This window comes from Perognathus longimembris, chromosome 11 (genome assembly GCF_023159225.1).
Source record: "Perognathus longimembris pacificus isolate PPM17 chromosome 11, ASM2315922v1, whole genome shotgun sequence".
NCBI lineage: Eukaryota > Metazoa > Chordata > Mammalia > Rodentia > Heteromyidae > Perognathus > Perognathus longimembris.
Genome location: NC_063171.1, coordinates 39033839 through 39052315, shown reverse-complemented (window position 1 = coordinate 39052315; position 18477 = coordinate 39033839). Strand labels below are relative to the sequence as shown.

Sequence of the window (18477 nt, the reverse complement as noted above, 5' to 3'; positions counted from 1 at the left end):
TAGAGTGTATGCATGCTAAACAAGTACATCCCCACTGCCATAGTAAAACTTAGGGATAGGTACACAGAAAAGATGCTTTGGGCAAATAGATTTAAGCACGGGCTTCACAGAGAAGGTGGCATACGGTTGTGTGAAACCGAATGGATTTAGATGCATGGGTAGGGAGGATGGAAGCCGTATCAGGCTTGCATGATGGAGGAGGATTTAAGCTTAGGCCTCGCACTAACCCTCTTCACTGTGATCATCCTCATTGTTACCCTTCATCACCATTTCCATCTTCCTCTTCAGCATTCTCTCCAAAACTCAACAGCTTTTTCATGGGCTGATCAATAGAATTTTCTGCTCTTTGGGAGCAGGTGGAACCCAGAGAAGAAGTGGATTAACATGTAAAGGGCATGCACAGACTTGGCTGACAAGAAGAAAGCCTTCAGTCACAGGAAGACAGGAAGGATATCGGATAAACAAGAAAAGGAGACAAAATTACAGGTGGACAGAAAAAGGGCAGGTGCAGAACAAACACTTTATGAAAAGCAGACAGGAACGATCTAGAAAAGAACACTGACATTGAACAAGAGCACACACACACTCCAAACTCACAGCAAAGACCACAGGAAAGGATGTAGAGGACTACAGAAGGGCAGGTGAAGGTTACAGGTGCTAAGGATGAACCCAGGTGATTCCTGAGAACAGTGGAGGAGCCTGAGGGGCAGCTTGCTTCTTTACTGGATCCAGGAGGGATTAACACGAGTTCCAGGGGCCCTGGCTTCCCCCTACCCATCTTTCACCCCCCTCCCACCCCCCATTTGCTGTAAAACCGAGCCCAGGCTTCAGGATGAGGTGTGCAGGATGTCCACCCAGGTCATGGAGAGGGCCACCTCCTCGGTCATTACATTTTTCTTTCTTTCTTTCTTTTTTTTTTGCCAGTCCTGGGCCTTGGATTCAGGGCCTGAGCACTGTCCCTGGCTTCTTTTTGCTCAAGGCTAGCACTCTGCCACTTGAGCCACAGCGCTACTTCTGGCCGTTTTCTATATATGTGGTGCTGGGGAATCGAACCCGGGGCTTCATGTCTGTGAGGCAAGCACTCTTGCCACTAGGCCATATTCCCAGCCCTGTCATCATATATATATATATATATATTTTTTTTTTTTTTTTTTTTTTTTGCCAGTCCTAGGCCGTGAACTCAGGGCCTGGGCACTGTCCCTGGCTTCTTTTTTGCTCAAGGCTAGCACTCTGATACTTGAGCCACAGCGCCACTTCTGGCCGTTTTCTGTATATGTGGTGCTGAGGAATCGAACCCAGGGCTTCATGTATACGAGGCAAGCACTCTTGCCACTAGGCCATATTCCCAGCCCCCCTGTCATATTAAAAAAAAATTTTTTTTTTTCCAGCTCTCAGACGTTTATCCGTAGGTCTGCAAACCCTCTTCTTTCCAGTTTGCAATCACCGGGACTCTGGCTTTCCTCGTGGTACTTTGTTCCAAGTCCCAGGCCCAGCCGACTTGAGAACTTCATTTGCAGATTACTGTCCCTTTAAGCTATGGTTTCCTACTCCTCCACCTTCCCAGACTCCCTCTTTTTCCCCGCCCGCCTCCCCGCCCCCTCGCAGTTTCTAAACGCACCATATCTCCCATAAATCTTAGCGCTCACAGGACAGCCCTCGAAAACTTCAAGTACCGGAATGCTTTCCTATCTGCCTCTGTCACTACCGCGTTGGCGGGTGGGACTTGTAGTTATCTAGGAATTGTCCGGCGACCATAAAAACTACTCATCCCAGGAGCCTTTGCATCAGAGGCGGGTTTCCCTCCTGTCTTTCTGCGCGGGCCTTAATTTTCCCTAGGACTCCAACTCCCGCCGTGCCTTGCGCTGAGGTACTTGCGGAGGAGAATGGGGTTGTGTCCCAAGTGTTTCCTGGGAGTTGTAGTTCCTATGTCGGTGAGGCAAGGAGGAGGCGGAGTGACTCGGCGGCCATTAGCTGTGTGTAGTTGTCTGGGACTAGGAGCTTAAGTGAGGAGAGAGGGAAGCGTTATTCGGTGGAAGTCTACCCGTGGTCATGGGCTCCTGCCGCAGACAGTCTTAGAGTACGGAGCTAGCGAGCTTCTCGGCTCTCTGCCCCGCCCAGCGGCGGGGCCTACTAGGCCGCTGGGTATCCCCGGTCTCTAGTAGGCCTCATCTGCCGGCAAAGGCGCCCCGAAGGCGGGAGGCGCCATGTCGCTGGTTGCTTACGCCAGCAGCGATGAGAGTGAGCCGGATGAGGCTGAGCCGGAGCTGGAGGAAGAGGAGGCGGTGGCCCCTACGTCTGGGCCCACTTTAGGTGGCTTGTTTGCATCTCTCCCTGCACCCAAGGGCCCGGCCTTGCTGCCCCCGCCCCCCCAGATGCTGGCCCCAGCCTTCCCCCCCGCCGCTGTTGCTGCCCCCACCCTCTGGAGACCCCAGACTCCAGCCTCCTCCTCCTTTGCCCTTCGGCCTGGGAGGCTTCCCTCCACCTCCGGGAGTGAGTCCGGCAGAAGCGGCGGGAGTTGGGGAGGGGCTGGGACTGGGGCTACCGTCGCCCCGAGGCCCTGGCCTCAGTCTGCCCCCCTCTATCGGCGGTGCCGGGCCCCCCTTGGGGCTTCCCAAGCCAAAGAAGAGGACAGAACCGGTGAAGATCGCAGCGCCGGAGCTCCATAAGGGGGATGTGAGTATTCAGTGAGGCACCCCAAATGTACTTAGGGGTTTGAGCACACAGCTAGACCAACTACTAGGGGCGATTACCGTGCTTCTTATAAACGCTTTGGTTGACGCAAAGTCCTGTCCTCTCCAAGTGAGCTTAGTTGAGCTGAAGTTTGTTGGCTTATGGGAGTAAGGATGTTTGCTTTACCAGACATTGGCCCTCTTTCTTTACATCTCTTCACAGAGATGAGGAATGGGAGTCTAGCTTGCGAGATCTTATCTGATAAATACAGAAGAGATTTGAGAGCTTAGTTTTACCATTCAGGTATTGTCAAGCCTGGGTGAGTTAGGATGCTTGTGTTCTAGCTCTAGAAGAGGCAGCTGAGCTGTGTTGTTTCTAGATGTTGGAGCAGAAAAATACCACCAGGCCTCTTCTGGGGTGAGGGCTTTGGGATTGAAGGAGACCATGATCTTAGGAGTCCTCTAAACAGGGAGTGTTTTAGACTTTAAATGGGTGGGGAATTCTTTCCTTTCTCTCCGCTGAGAAGTTTGACTAGTCAAACCCTGGCCCACTTGATTTTCTCTTAAGTTTTTAACTGTTCCTGTCATTTCTATTTCGTCCACTAGCTGCTGCTTCATTATTTTCCTCCCAGATACCCTCTTCATTCACAGGTTGGCTGAAAATTGCAGCTACCTATCACTTGTTACTCTTCAATCCCCTTTATTGTTTTTCTTTCTTCCTTTTTCTTTGCCAGTCCTTGAACTCTGGGCTTGGGTGCTGTCCCTGAGCTTCTTTTGCTCAAGGCTAGCACTCTGACACTTGAGCCACAGTGTCACTTCTGCCCTTTCTGAGTAGTTTATTGGAAATAAAGAGGCCCAGGGACTTTCCTGCCTAGCTGGCAGGCAGTCCTCAGATCTGACTCCTGAGTAGCTATGATTACAGGCGTGAACCACCACACCTAGTTAAGGCTGGTGCTTTTGCTAGTTAATTGGAAATAAGAGTCTCACTGTCTTTTTTCTGCCAGGGCTGGCTTCAAAAACGACCCCCCAAACCTCATCCTCTTGATTTTTTTTTTTTTTTTTGCCAGTCCTGGGGCTTGAACTCTAGGCCTGAGCACTGTCTCTGGCTTCTTTTTGCTCAAGGCTAGCACTCTACCACTTGAGCACAGCACTACTTCAGCTTTTTCTGTTAGTGTGATGCTGAGGAATCGAACCCAGTGCTTCGTGCATGCTAGGCATGCACTCTACCACTAAGCCATATTCCCAGCCCCACACTTCTTGCTTTTTGATGGTTAACTGGAGATGAGTTTGTCATGGAGCTTTCTGCCTGGGCTGGCTTTGAACTGCCATCCTCAGATCTCAGCCTCCTGAGTAGCTAGGATTATAGGCATGAGCTACCAGTACCCAGCAGTGTGTTTTCCTTTCTTTTCTTTCTTTCCCATGCCTCTTGCTTTCCCTGACCTCCTGCTTTTACTTAGCATTTTTGTTGGGCACCTTACCACTTGAGCCATACCTCCACTTCTGGTTTTTTTTTTTTTTTTTTTGATAGTCATTTGAAGATAAGAATCTTGTGGATTTATCTGCTTGAGCCTTCTAACACTTGAGCCACGCTCTCACCCTCCCTCCCCCCTTGCTTTTTTTGTAGTACTGGGGTTTGAACTCAAGGCCTCAAATTTATTTGGTTTGCTTGCGATTTGCTCTGTCATTTGAGCCATGCCTCTAGCCCTGTTTTTTTGCTAGTTACTCTGGAGTCTGAGTCCCACAGACTTTTCTGCTCAAACTCAGTCTTCTAGAGTTTAGCCTTCTGAGTAGCTGGATTACAGGTATACTTGGCTGGTCTTTCCCCCCTCCCCCAATGCCCCCTTCAAGATAGAGTTTGGCACTATTATGGGGGCCATAATCCTCCTACCTCTACCTCCTGAGTAGCTGTAATTATAAGTGTGTGTCATTATGTCTGATTTTTTTCCAAACTTTTCTGTGAATCTTTCCCCCCACTTTTCACCTGAGGCTGTTGTTTTCATGTGTAGGATCCAAGAAAAGCACCTCTGAAATTTACCTTGGCCATGATTTAACCTGGGATAAAGAAAGGCTTTGGACTGAGACAAAAATATTCTTTCTCTCTGCTCTGTTTTCTCTCCTTTCTTTCTCCTTAGACTTTATCTCCTTTTTCCCTAATTGTGACATGTGGAAGATGAGTAGGGAAGGTGGCACTTGAGCCTGATGGTGGAGAGGTTCATCTCTAGTTCTGGAAAGCAGAATTAGAAAATGCTGCTGGTGGAAGCTGCAGAGTCTTTCATTTAGGTTGGCTGAAGTGTCAGGAAACAAAACCATCATTCCTTAAAGTCCTTGCTTCCTTGTGCCTGGAGCGAAGAGTACTGTGGTGAACATGACAGACTCTACCTGAAGGAGCTTCTAGTTTACGTGGGGAAATAGATTTTAGGTTAAGACAGAGAAGAGCCATGGTGTCATGAGCAGCCTATATCCATCTAGCAGGTTCTAATCCAGTGTGGGAAGATGGGCTTCTTTCTAATAGGTAGAGATGCCTCAACAGATTAGTGGCAGAGGGGGTAGAGCGGAGAAGAGGAAAATGAATGTACAAGGCCTGAGGTGAGAAAGTGTGAAGATGCTTGGGAGAACCTCAAGAAAGGCTCTGTGTCTGGAGCACATGGGGAGCAGGTGGTAAGAGATAGGGCTAGATGGGGCTGGGGATATAGCCTAGTGGCAAGAGTGCCTGCCTCGGATACACGAGGCCCTAGGTTCGATTCCCCAGCACCACATATACAGAAAACGGCCAGAAGTGGCGCTGTGGCTCAAGTGGCAGAGTGCTAGCCTTGAGCGGGAAGAAGCCAGGGACAGTGCTCAGGCCCTGAGTCCAAGGCCCAGGACTGGCCAAAAAAAAAAAAAAAAAGAGATAGGGCTAGAGAGGCGATGACAGTGGGCCTTGGGTGCTGTGCTGAGGTTTTCCTGCTTTATTATGGCCTAGATTCTGTACAGGCTGAGCCAGAATTCTTTCATCACAGAGCCATGAGGTTCCCTGTGAGGTGCTGGTGGCTGGAGGAGGAATAACGGGATAGTGCTGGGAGTATTAAAGCATATCTAGGAGATAGATGTGGTAGGTCTAGAGGAGAGCATTCAAGGTTGGTCCCTCTGCCTTTGTCTCAGGCAGTTGTTAAGTTGAGCAAATGGGGTTAAGTGGTAAAGCATACTGTGGTCCCTTAGAAAGGGCCCGGCATCAGGAACAGGATCTGCTAAGAACTCTACACATTTGATTCGTTCTTATTCTGCAGGCCACTTTTTTCTGCATCTTGTTTTTTGTTTGGTTTAAACTTTTGTTTTGGTTTGTCCTGGGGCTTGAACTCTGCACCTGAGCACCATTCCTGAGTTCTTTTGCTTAAGGCTAGGGCTCTGCAGCCACAAGCCACTTCTGGTTTTCTGGTGGTTAATTGGAGATAAGAGTCTTATGGGGGCCGGGAATAAGGCCTAGTGGTAAAGTGCTCGCCTCTTGTACATGAAGCCCTGGGTTTGAATACTCAGCACCACATATATAGAAAAGGCCAGAAGTGGCGCTCTGGCTCAAGGGGTAGAGTGCTAGCCTTGAGCAAAAAAAAAGCAGCCAAGGACAGTCCTCAGGCTCTGAGTTCAAGCCCCAGGACTGGCAAAAAACAAGAGTCTCATGGACTTTCCTGCCTGGGCTGGTTTTGACCTGTGATCCTCAGATCTGAGCATCCTGAGTAGCTAGGATTACAGGCGTGAGCCACTAGTGCCCCCGGCACCAATTTTCTTTTACTGTTATTATAAAGGTGAAGTACAGAGGGGTTACAGTTACATAAGTCAGGTAAAGAATACATTTCTTGGGCTGGGAATGTGGCCCAGTGGTAGAGTGCTTGCCTTGTATACATGAAGCCCTAGGTTCAATTCCTCAGCACTACATATATAGAAAAAGCCAGAGGTGGTGCTATGGCTCAAGTGGTAGAGTGCTAACCTTGAGCAAAAAGAAGCCAGGGACAGTACTCAGGCCCTGAGTTCAAGGCCCAGGACTGGCAAAAAACAAAAGAAAACAAAAAATACATTTCTTTTTGGACTATGTAATCCCTTCCCTTACTCTCTCCCAGTTTTTTTTTTTTTTTTTTTTTTTTTTTTTGGCAGTCCTGGGCCTTGGACTCAGGGTCTGAGCATCGTCCCTGGCTTCTTCCTGCTCAAGGCTAGCACTCTGCCACCTGAGCCACAGCGCCCCTTCTGGCTGTTTTCCATACATGTGGTGCTGGGGAATCGAACCGAGAGCTTCATGTGTAGGAGGCAAGCACTCTTGCCACTAGGCCATATTCCCAGCCCTCTCTCTCCCAGTTTTGAAACCCAGTCTTGCTATATAGTTGAGGCTGGCTTTGGATTTAGAATCCTCCTGCTTCAGCCTCCTGAGAGCTGGGACTATAGGCATCACAAGGCCTTACTTATATTTAGCCTTTGCTGCAGGTGACGGAAGATAGCTACCTCAGCCTTTGTTTTTTTTTCCAGTCCTGGGGCTTGGACTCAGGGTCTGAGCACTGTCCCTGGCTTGTTTTTACTCAAGGCTAGCCACTCTGCCACTGGAGCCACAGCGCCACTTCTGGCCATTTTCTATATATGTGGTGCTGAGGAATTGAACCCAGGGCCTCATGTATATGAAGGCAAGCACTTTTGCCACTAGGCCATATTCCCAGCCCTGCCTTTGTTTTTATTTCCTTCTTTTTACTGATCATCCCAGACTGAGCCATAATCTAGTCTCAATTCTAGTTTTCCAGATGAGAGAATTTGATTGATTTGGATCCAGTCAACTGCAATCAACATAGTACCAAATTGTCCCCCCAGGTGTATCCCATTTTTGTTGTTTTGTTGTATGAGACAGAGTCTCAATATGTACTCAGGTTGGCATTGGGTTCATGATCCTGCTGCCTCAGCCTTCTAAGTGCTGGTCTTAAAGGCATGCACCACCATTCCCAGCATTAGTCAGTCAGCTTTTGATGTAAGCAGGGAATTAGAGATTTTCTTTTTTTTTTTTTTTTTGGCCAGTCCTGGGCCTTGGACTCAGGGCCTGAGCACTGTCCCTGGCTTCTTCCCACTCAAGGCTAGCACTCCACCACTTGAGCCACAGCGCCGCTTCTGGCCGTTTTCTGTATATGTGGTGCTGGGGAATCGAACCTATGGCCTCGTGTATCCGAGGCAGGCACTCTTGCCACTAGGCTATATCCCCAGCCCCGGAATTAGAGATTTTCATCATTCTCTTTTCCCTTCTTACCCTTCTCAAGCTACCTTGGTTGATTTCATAGGTTCATGGGAGTCAGTATGTAAAAAAACTGTACTTAGTCTTTTAGAAGAGTTTTCTCTTGGACTGGAGGCATGGCTTGACTGTAGAGTTCCTGCCCAGCAAACATGTGCCCCTGAGTTCAAATCTCATATTACTCGCCCCCCCCCTCCAAAAAATAAAAAGGTTTCTTGTACATATTTTCTATATATGTGGTGCTGGGGAATTGAACCCAGGGCTTCATGTATATGAGGCAAGCACTCTTGCCACTAGGCCATATCCCCAGCCCTCTTGTACGTATTCTTTTTTTTTTTTTTGGCCAGTCCTGGGCCTTGGACTCAGGGCCTGAGCACTGTCCCTGGCTTCTTCCCGCTCAAGGCTAGCACTCTGCCACCTGAGCCACAGCGCCCCTTCTGGCCATTTTCCATATATGCGGTGCTGGGGAATCGAACCGAGAGCTTCATGTGTAGGAGGCAAGCACTCTTGCCACTAGGCCATATTCCCAGCCCCTCTTGTACGTATTCTTATACAAGTAGAAATTTCAGGGTTGGAGTCTTGGAGTGTGGCTCAGTAGTAGATTGCTTGCCTAGTATGCACAAGGCCCTGGCTTCCTTCTCTGACAGAAAAAAAAGAAAAAGGAAAAGAAAATAAATTTAAAGTTTCCAGATTAATTTTATCACACCTTTCAATTTTTTTTACACAAATAGTGGAAAGTTTGAAGCTGAGACAGATTTCAGTAACTTTGATCATTTCTAGTAACATTTCCCATAAGGAAAGTTTCTGGAAAGGAGTGTCATTCACTGACACTTAGCTGAAGTAAGTGTGTGTGTGTGTGTGTGTGTGTGTGTGTTGGTCCTAGGGCTTGAATTCAGGGCCTGAGTGCTGTCCCTAAGTTTTCTTGCTCAAGGCTATCTCTCTATCACTTGAGCCACAGCGCTCCACTTCCAGTTTTTTGGCTTTTTTTGTGTGTGTGTGCCTGTTCACCAGCCTTTGAGCTTTTTTGCTCAAGAATAGTGCTCTACCATTTGAGCAACAGCTTCATTTCCTGCTTTTTGGTATTTAATTGGAGATAAGAATCTCAGGGACTTACTTGCCTGGGCTGGCTTCAAACTGCAATCCTCAAATTTCAGCGTCTTGATTAGCTAGGATTGCAGACGTGAGCCTCTGGCGCCCAGCTATTTTTGCATGTATGCTGGCACATGGCTTTTTTTTTTTTTTTTGGCCAGTCCTGGGGCTTGAACTCAGGGTCTGGGCACTGCCCCTGGCTTCTTTTTGCTCAAGACTAGCACTCTGCCAATTTGAGCCACAGCGCCACTTCTGGCCTTTTTCTATATATGTAGTGCTGAGGAATTGAACCTAGGGCTTCATGTACAGGAGGCAAGCACTGTACCACTAGGCCATATTCCCAGCCTGGTTTTTTTTTTTTTTTTTTTTTTCCTGAGTGGTTAGTTGGAGATAAGAATCTTACAGACTTTTCTGCCCAGGCTTTTAAACAGTGATCCTCAGGTCTCAGCCTCCTGAGTAGCTAGGGTTACAGATGTGAGCCACTGGCACCTGGCAACTTCTAGTCCTTTTATTCAGTACTTTGCTTTTTTGAGATAGAATCTCACAGTTTTCACAAATCCTGGATCCTTCAGTCTCTGCCTCACAAATAGCTGGGATTATAAGTATATGCTGCCATGCCCACCTATATTTTTCTTTATAATTAAGTACTTCTAGAAAGGGGTTACAATTCCATAAGTCAGGTTATGGATATATAATGCTTCTTGGTCAGTGTCATATCTTCCTTTTTCCTCCCACATTTTCCCCTATCCTCAGGTTACATAGCTCATTTTTTACATAATGTACATTGAATATAATGACATTTGCTCACTCTTCCTCCCTCCAGTTTAGATCTGGGATTTTACCCCTGGTTTACTAAGGAGAAATCAAGTGATTAAGAAAAGTCACATAGTTCGGGAGTAGTAAAGGTATTTGAACCTAAATGTGTTTTGTCCTTGGTCCCTCCTGACTACTAAGCAGAGATGCCAGAAATCAGAAAGCAATACAAATGAGGAGTGCAGAAATGGGAGGAAAAAATGCAATTCAAACCGAAGGGTAGATATCAGCTTGAGACCAAAGTTAATGAATCTAGCTAATCAGGATAATAGTCATAGTGATTAGAGTTTGGAGCCGTGGGGGGGTGGGGTGTCTGTTCTTAGACCTTTATTTCCTCTTTGGCTCCTGGCCCTGGCAGCTAGTGATTGCTTTTTGGAGAGGGATTCTCTGAACCAGAGCCTAGGAAGATAAGAGGGAGGCCGCCATGGGGAATGAGGCTCTGATAGATTAGCAGATCCCACTGGACTCTGCTTAATGGAAAATGTCTGTTTCCGTTCTTGCTCAGCAGTCTTGGGGTATATGTATCTTGTCACTCTTGGCAGCAGGAACAGAGAGGACAGTGGTCACCATTGAGGCTCAGGCTCTTGTGAGATCAAGAAGAAATGCAATATTTCTCTCCCTCCCTCCCTCCCTCCCTCCCTCTCTCCATCTCTGTTCCCCCCACCCTTTCGAGCCACAACTGGTTTATACTTCCAAAACCCATGTGTGTCTGTTGTGGACAGGCCCACCCTCCACCTGGGCCTCCTGTATTTCTAGCATTGCCTGTCTCTATCCCATGTACAGACTGCCCAGCTCACTGCTCTTTTTTTTTTTTTTTGAGGGGGGGGGTGTTAGTCATGGGGTTTAAATTCAGGGCCTGGGCACTGTCTCTGAACTTTTGTGCTCAGGGCTAGCATTCTACCACTTTGAGCCACAGCTCCACTTCAGTTTTAGGGTGGTTAATTGGAGAGAAGAGTCTCACGACTTTCCTGCCTGGGCTGGCTTCCATCCATGATCCTCAGGTCTCAGCCTCCTGAGTAGCTAGCATTATAGGCATGAGCCATCTCTGCCCAGAACTCTATCTTTTCTTCAGTTCTCTCTAGGTCCTAGAGTCTAGGAGATGATACCACATCTTTATGCAATTTATTCCTGAGTATAACAGTTTCCTTACTGAGTTAAACAAACATAGAATTACTCTATAATCTGCCAGTTTCACCTAGAGGTGTGAAGAATCTAAAGTAGCGATTCACACAGATGCGCCAGTATGCCAGTATTCAAGCAGCACTGTACCCCGAAGCCACAGGTGGCAGCATCTTCAGTGTCCATCCTGATGAGAGCCAAAATGTGGTGTCTGCATACCCTGGCATATTATTCTGCCCTGGGAAGGGATGAGATTCTGATACAGGGACAACATGGATGAACAGTAAAGACATTACAATGAGTAAAACTGTCCAGTCATAAAGGACAGCTGTTGTCTTACTCCGCTTGTAGAGGGACTCAGATGAGGCCAATTCCTGTAGAGAAAGAAGCATGAGGGTACCAGGGCTGAGAGAGGGGGAATGGGAGTTAGTGTGTCTGTCTGAGATGATGAAAAAGTTTTGGAAATAGATAGTGGTAATAGTCCAATAACATGGTGGGTGTACTTAATACTCAGTTGTTCATGTTAAAAGTGGTAAATTTTGCCAGGTGCTGGTGGCTCATGTCTGTAATCCTGGCTACTCAAGAGGCTGAGATCTGAGGATAACTGTTTGAAGCCAGCCTGGGTAGGAAAGTCCATGAGACTCTTATCTCCAGTTAACCACCAGAAAACAGGAAGTGGCACTGTGGCACTATGGCTCAAACAGTAGAGTGCTAGCCTTGAGCTGAAGAGCTCAGGGACAGTGCCCAGGCCCTGAGTTCAAGCCCCATGAGTGACAAAAAAAAAAAAAAAGGTAAATTTTAGTGGCACTGTGGCACTCAAAATGGTAGAGTGCTAGCCTTGAGCAGAAGAGCTCATGAACAACAGGCAGGCCCAGAGTTCAAGCCCCATGACCAACCAAAACAAACAAACAAACATGAAAAATAAAATTTGTGTTATGTTGTGATAAAGGAAAAGGTTTTTAAATGCTTTGGACTTCTCAAGGATGTCACCTCAGTGTCTAAATTGAATCCTGTGTGCTTAGGCTAAGCCTGTTGCCTCTAGCCCAGTTTTGATAGGAGCTGAATTAATTACCTTTCAAATGCTTGGAGACAGCTATATTCCTCCCAGGATGATTGGAGGTTATACCACACATCTTTTAGCATTTGGATTACTCATCTCTACTTTCTGGTTCTGGGTATCAAGATTTATTTTCTTTTCTAAAATGTACAGTTAATTTCTTGCTGTACTTCTGTTTCTTGTTAGTTTCCAGTCAGGCCCCTGCATACCCCAAAGTGTGTCACTAGAATAAACCAGTGTGAGTCCTGTGTTCCCATGTTCTTCTGGGACTGGGTTGCTGGGATCAATGAAGGGCTCAGGGATAGTTTTCATTGCCTTTCCCCAACTCCCAGTCTCCTGGGTTTCCTCATGGCTTCCTTCCTGGCTCAGTGGGTACTGAAGCTCTGTTTGTCAACTCTTACAGGTAAACAGTTGTTTCTGTCCTTCCTTCAGAGGTGATGGCCATAATCTAGCAGTGGTTTAGGGTTTCACAGAGTCTGTCACTGTGATATGTGTATACATGACTTATACAGGGTTTCAATAGAAGCTCAGTAGAAGATACTCAGAAGTATTTGTATGGGTTCAGACTTTAAACTCAGATTGTCAGTGCATTGAAAACAACTTGTAACATTTGAGGAGAAATTGAATTGTCCTCCTACAGCTGATCTAGCCTTCAGTTCTATCAGCTATAGGACAGTCTGTCTCTGCTGTCACAGTAGATACACTTTTTGTTATAGGATGTGAAAATAAAGATGTGCTATGCATGTTTTTTGGTCATGGGGCTTGAATGCATGGTCTGGGTACTGTCCTTCAGTTTTTTTCATTCTACCACTTTGAGCCACAGCACCACTTCTGGTTTTCTTGTGGTTAATTGGAGATAAGAGTCTCATGGACTTCCCTACTAGGGTTGGCTTCAAACCATGATCCTCAGATCTCAGCCTCCTGAGTAGCTAGGACTACAGGTGTGAAGCACCTTAAATTTGGATTAAATTTATTTATTTTCAGAGTGGTGGATCTCTTGCGTAAGGTGTTAAAGCATAAAGGTGTCTCAGGACTCGGAAAACCTTGTGTACCCTATGGCTAGGTGCTCTCTGTGCTTGTGCTTTGCCAGAGAGGAGATGAGATAGGTCTTCAGGTCTAAAGACTCCTCTCTCTCTCTATGTGTATACCAATATGAATGTGATCAAAGTGCCTTATACACATATATATGAAAATGAAGCCCATTATTTAAAAAATTAATATATGTTCAAAGAAAAAGGTAGGTGCTAGGAATGTAGCTCAGTGGTGCTTACCTAACATGTGAGACCAAATTTTGTCCTCAGCATTAGTAAAAGAAAAAAGGAATTGTGGCTGGGAATGTGGCTTAGTGCTAGAGTGCTTGCCTAGCATGCATGAAGCCCTAGGTTCGATTCCTCAGTACCACATAAACAAAAAACTAGAAGTGGTGCTGTGGCCCAAGGTGAAGAATGATAGCCTTGAGCAAAAGAACATCAGTGAAAACAAGCTCAGGGACAGTGACCAGGCCCTGAGTTCAGGTCCTAGGACTGGCAAATAAAAAAGAAAGAAGTCATTAAAAGAAGGGAGGGAGAAAAGGAGGATGGAAGAAAGGAAGAAGAGGAGAGAAAATGACAGTGGGAGTTTGAACAGAGAAAATATAGAACATGCTGAGGTGATGTGTGCTTACCACTTTTCCTTGGTTGGAAATGACATCTTGGCTGAATAGTACTCCATTGTGTGTTTACACCATGCTTTCTTTGTCTGTTGATTTGTCGATGGGCACTTAGGTTCATTGTAAAACTTGGCTGTTATGAGTAGTGCTGTAGTGGACATGGGAATGCACACATCTCTTCAGCACACTGATTTCAAATCTTTTTGGTAAACACCCAGTCGGGATGGCTGGATCACATGTTTGGTAATTCTCTTTTTAGGTGTTCATTTACTTATTTTTAATTACTTTATTGTTGTTTAAGGGATGATTTGCAGCAGAGTTACCTTTACATACATCAGGTAATAAGTACATTTTCTTCCTTTTGCACAGTATCATCTATTCCTTCATTTGCTCCCATTCCCTCCTTCCTATCTCTGCCTACTAGTTGGCCTGGTTCATTGTCATCAGTGTGAAGTGCAGCCAGTGGGTTCTGCTGCTGCACTTATTATTTACTTATTCTTTTAAAACGCTGCTGGGTGTTGAGCCTAGGTCCTTGCATATGCTAAGTATGCGCTCTACCACCGAGCTCTGTTCTATACCTTCAGTCTCTATTTTTAGGATTTTTATTTGTTTTTTGGTGGTAGTTGGAGTTGAACTTAAGGCCTTATGCTTGCTAGGTAGCTGCTCTATATCTTGTGCCTAGGTCCTTTCTTCCTTTGTTATTTTTCCAATACTGTCTTATGTGTTACACTTAGGTTGGATGCACCAAGATCTCTACCTAGGTTTCCCATGTAGATAGGATGACAGGTGTGCATCACCATATCTGGCTATGTATTGAGATGATGAGAGCCTCATCTTTATGCCAGGACTGGCCTCCAGCCTCTGCCTCTTAAGTAGCTAGAATTATGGGTATGAGCACAGCTCTATTTTAAGTTGTTGGGGTTTTTTGAGTGCATGTGTGTGTGTGCGTGTGTGTGTGTACTGGGGCTTGAACTCAGGGCCTTGAGCTCTTGTACATCTTTTTTTTTTCTGCTTATGCCCTATTACTTAAGCAACATTTCTTCTGTGGTTTTTTTTTTCCCCCCCTTCAGTCATGGGGCTTGAACTCAGGGCCTGGGCATTGTCCCTGGGCTTTTTTGCTCAAGGCTAGTGCTCTATCACTTTGAGCCACAGCTCCACTTCTGGTTTTCTGGTAGTTAATTGGAGATAAGAGTTTCACAGACTTTCTTACTCAGGCTGGATTTGACTGCAGTCCTCAGATCTCAGTCTCCTTAGAAGCTAGGATTGTGTGAACCACCAGTGCCCAGCTTCTGTGTGTGTGTGTGTGTGTGTGTGTGTGTGTGTGTGTTGTACGGGTACTGGGGTTTGAACTCAGGGACTGGGTGTTGTCTCTGAGCTTTTCTGCTTAAAGTTAGCACTCTACCACTTGAGCCTCAGCTATTCTTTCCAGCTTTTTGATGGTCAATTGGAGATAAAGAGTCTTGAGGATTTGTCTGCCCAAAGCTAGCTTTTAACTATATCCTCATATCTCACTTTCTTGAGTAGCTAGGATTATAGACATAAGTACCTGGCTAATTCCAGTTTTTTAAAAAGTCTTTATATACTTTCCCATAATGGCATTACTAATTGAAGGATGTTTAAACCACATTTGATGCTTTTATCTTTTACTGCCCTTTATTGCAATTTGTTGTATACGTATTACTCTACTGGATTCTAAGTTCTTTTTATGTAGGTAAATAATACACAAAATCTTGAGGTCTTGAGGTCCAGGTTGTGCCTCTGACTTTTAATTGCTCAATTCCTACCTGGGACACCTGGTAGAAACTATTTGCACTATTTTAGTGTCTTGCATATGGTAGGTTCTCAGTAATTATAATTGAAAGATCCTTGTATCATACAAATTCAAAAAGGAACTTGTAGCTGGGCACCAGTAGTTCATGCTTGTAATCCTAGCTACTCATGAGGCTGAGATCTGAGGATCATGGTTCAAAGCCAGCCTCGGCAGGAAAGTCCATGAAACTTGTTATCTCTTATTAACCACCAGAAAACCGGATGTACAGCTGTGGTTCAAAGTGATAGAGTGCTGGCCTTGAGTAAAAGAGCTTTAAGAGCAGGACCTGAGCTCAACTGGAAAAAAAAAGAAAGGAACTTTTAAGATAGGAGGGTCCATATGGGGAGTTATTTAACAAACAAAATGTTAATGCTTGCTGTTCATATACATTGCATCTTCCCTCAATTCAAAGTCACCAAAGAATTGATATTGAGTTAATAAAAGTTTAGATATTTTTCATTGTGACAGCTTGTCTTAGAAAGAAATAGTTCTGTTGAGTTCGAGGTATAACACCACTCTTCTGTCTTGTCCCAAATCCTTAGTCATTATTTGCCTGTCTTTTCTGGACATGCACAATTCTGTCTGGTAGACAATAGATCATACTTGTAGCAGGAAAGGATTTCTCCAATGGCTTTGACCTTTAATGCCTCATAGAAGAGTAGTTAACATACCACTTAATCCCACTGGAGTTCCCCAGCCATGTGGTTATGTAGTCTGTGGAAGTGGTTTTAGAAATGAAGCTGAGCTTGGGTGAGATTGTGGGCCAAATCACATTCATCTTTTAGTGGACAGATTTATAGGGAGAATGGGTATAGCTTTTCCTTTCCACTGAGTACCAAATGGGGGGAAATAATATCAATTTAACATAGAAGTTGATGCCAAGAAGGCTGAGCAATAAGGCTGGGGTGAGGGGAATGGGGTCTGAGGAATGAATGACTGAGTACCCCATCCTCTGAAGCTGTGTTGTGTTTGGCTGGGTCTCTGATAGGTTCACCTCTGTACTGAGGTGGAGCACAGACTGGAGGGCCACAGTTGTCTAACCTATACAGGTCATGTTCATTTACTGTGAATGTTTTTCTACTGTCCTAAAACAGTGAGGCCTTAGTCCATTTCTTTTTTCTCTTAGTCAGATTCTGAGGAAGATGAACCTGCAAAGAAGAAAATGGTCCTCCAGGTAAGCTTGATAACTTGATAAGCCACTTCACTAACCACCTTGTTTCCTTAAAGATTGGAAACCACCCTACAGTTTTCAAGTTAGGTTTGGTGCACATGCAGGTATTTGAGGACTGTTAAGGTCTGCCTTTGGCTTCCTTTATAACAAGGCCTAGCACATCCCTTGTTTTCCTCATGAACTAATAATGATAGAGTTAAAACCTGTCTGGGAGGACAGACAGAGTAGGGACAGATCATAACTCAATTCAGTTCATTACATTTCAGGTAAAAGGATTATTTAGAGAGGTTGGAGTAAATAGATTGGTCAAAATGATGTTAGGAAGCATCTATATTTAAAAATTGTCCATCATTTCCCCTGTCTTATTTTTTAACCTGAAAATAAATACTTGAATAGCACTTACTTTGAACCAGGCACTGTTCTAAGTGTTTTACCAGCACCCAACTGATTCCATTCTCAATAATAGTGCCTCAGTCAGAGGTTAGTATTATTCCAGTTTTACCTGTGAGAAAACTAAAGAGCTTGCCAGACATTCATAGTGGGTAGAGCTGGAATAAAAGCTGTCAGTCAATCTTAACTTCAGAGTCTAAGACTGTAGGCTTCAAGCAGTCATTGCTCTTGGGTACTTCTCTGTCATCAAGGGTAGAAGACCTCAATAATGTGATCTTTCTGTGGATTGCCCGTGTCCCCTGGTCCTACTACCTCTACTCTGGCCCCCTGAAGTTTATTCCTGTTATCTTTATGTTCAGTTATTTGTTTATTTATTTCCTTGTTCTGGTAATTATTCATTCAGTGTATTATTTCAGTATTGGGGCTTGAACTCCCAGTCTCAAGCTCTTGCTCACTTTTTTGCTCTACCACTGAGTCATACCTCCAGTTCCAGTTTTTTTGCTGGCTATTGGAAATAAGTTAATTGAAGACAAAAGTCTCTTTGATTTACCTGCTCAGATTGGCTTTAAACCTTGATCCACAGCTACCTAAGTAACAAGTGCCTGTCTAAACCCTGCTTTTGTAAGTTAGTGGTCTTGGGATCAAATATATGATCCTGAAGCTGTCTCTTCCCCTCATTCTGTTGAGGTATTACTTCTACCTTTGGAGATCTTAGAAAGACAGGATCATATGGAATTTAGAAAGACAACTGATGTGGTCTTGTTTATAGTAGGTTCTAAAAGAGATGTGGAAGAACCTGGCATACTGAGCCTGAGTAAGACCAGTCTTTTCTCCTGGTATAGGTTGGCTTCTTGGAGAAAGTAGACTGGTTCAGAAGGTTCCTCAAAAGTAAAGAGCCACCAGGCGCTCATGCCTCACGCCTATAATCCTAGCTACTCTGGAGGCTGGGATCTGAGGATCATGGCTCAAAGCCAGCCTGGGTAAGAAAGTCCATGTGGCTCTTATCTCCATTTAACCTCCAGAAAACTAGAAGTAAGAGCTGTGACTCTAGAGAGCTAGCCTTGAGAAAAATTGCTCTGGAACAGTGCCCAGGCCCTGGATTCAAGCCCCACAACCAACAGAAAAAAAGAAAAACAAAAACAAAAAACCCCTCAGCACCAGGACTGTAATCCTGGCTACTCAGGAGGCTGAGGTCTGAGGATCATAGAAGCCAGCCTGGGCAGGAAAACTTCATGAGACTCTCATCTTCAATTAACCACCAATAAAGCCAGAAGCGGAGCTGAGGCTCAAGTGGTAGAGTGTTAGCCTTGAGCAAAAAGAAGCTTAGGGACAATGCCTAGACCCTGAGTTAAAACTCCAGGACCACATGAAAAGAAAAGAAAGAAGAGATCAATTTTCCAGATGGTAGGAAGAGATGATGAGTGCATAGAGGAGCTCTGAGGTGTGAAGGCAGACTGAATCCAGGCCTCCAGGTCATG

At 45.3% G+C, this 18477-nt stretch overlaps 1 protein-coding gene across 1 annotated transcript in view; it reads left to right on the top strand.

Annotated features, from left to right (window-relative positions):
- The first annotated feature begins 1921 nt into the window (after positions 1-1921).
- Prcc (proline rich mitotic checkpoint control factor) overlaps positions 1922-18477 on the top strand; it is a 30245-nt gene continuing 13689 nt past the window's right edge. The window contains 3 exon segments of the mRNA XM_048357129.1: positions 1922-2390; positions 2392-2673; positions 16565-16612. Of these exon segments, the coding sequence (XP_048213086.1) occupies positions 2205-2390; positions 2392-2673; positions 16565-16612 (516 nt within the window). The 5' untranslated portion in view covers positions 1922-2204.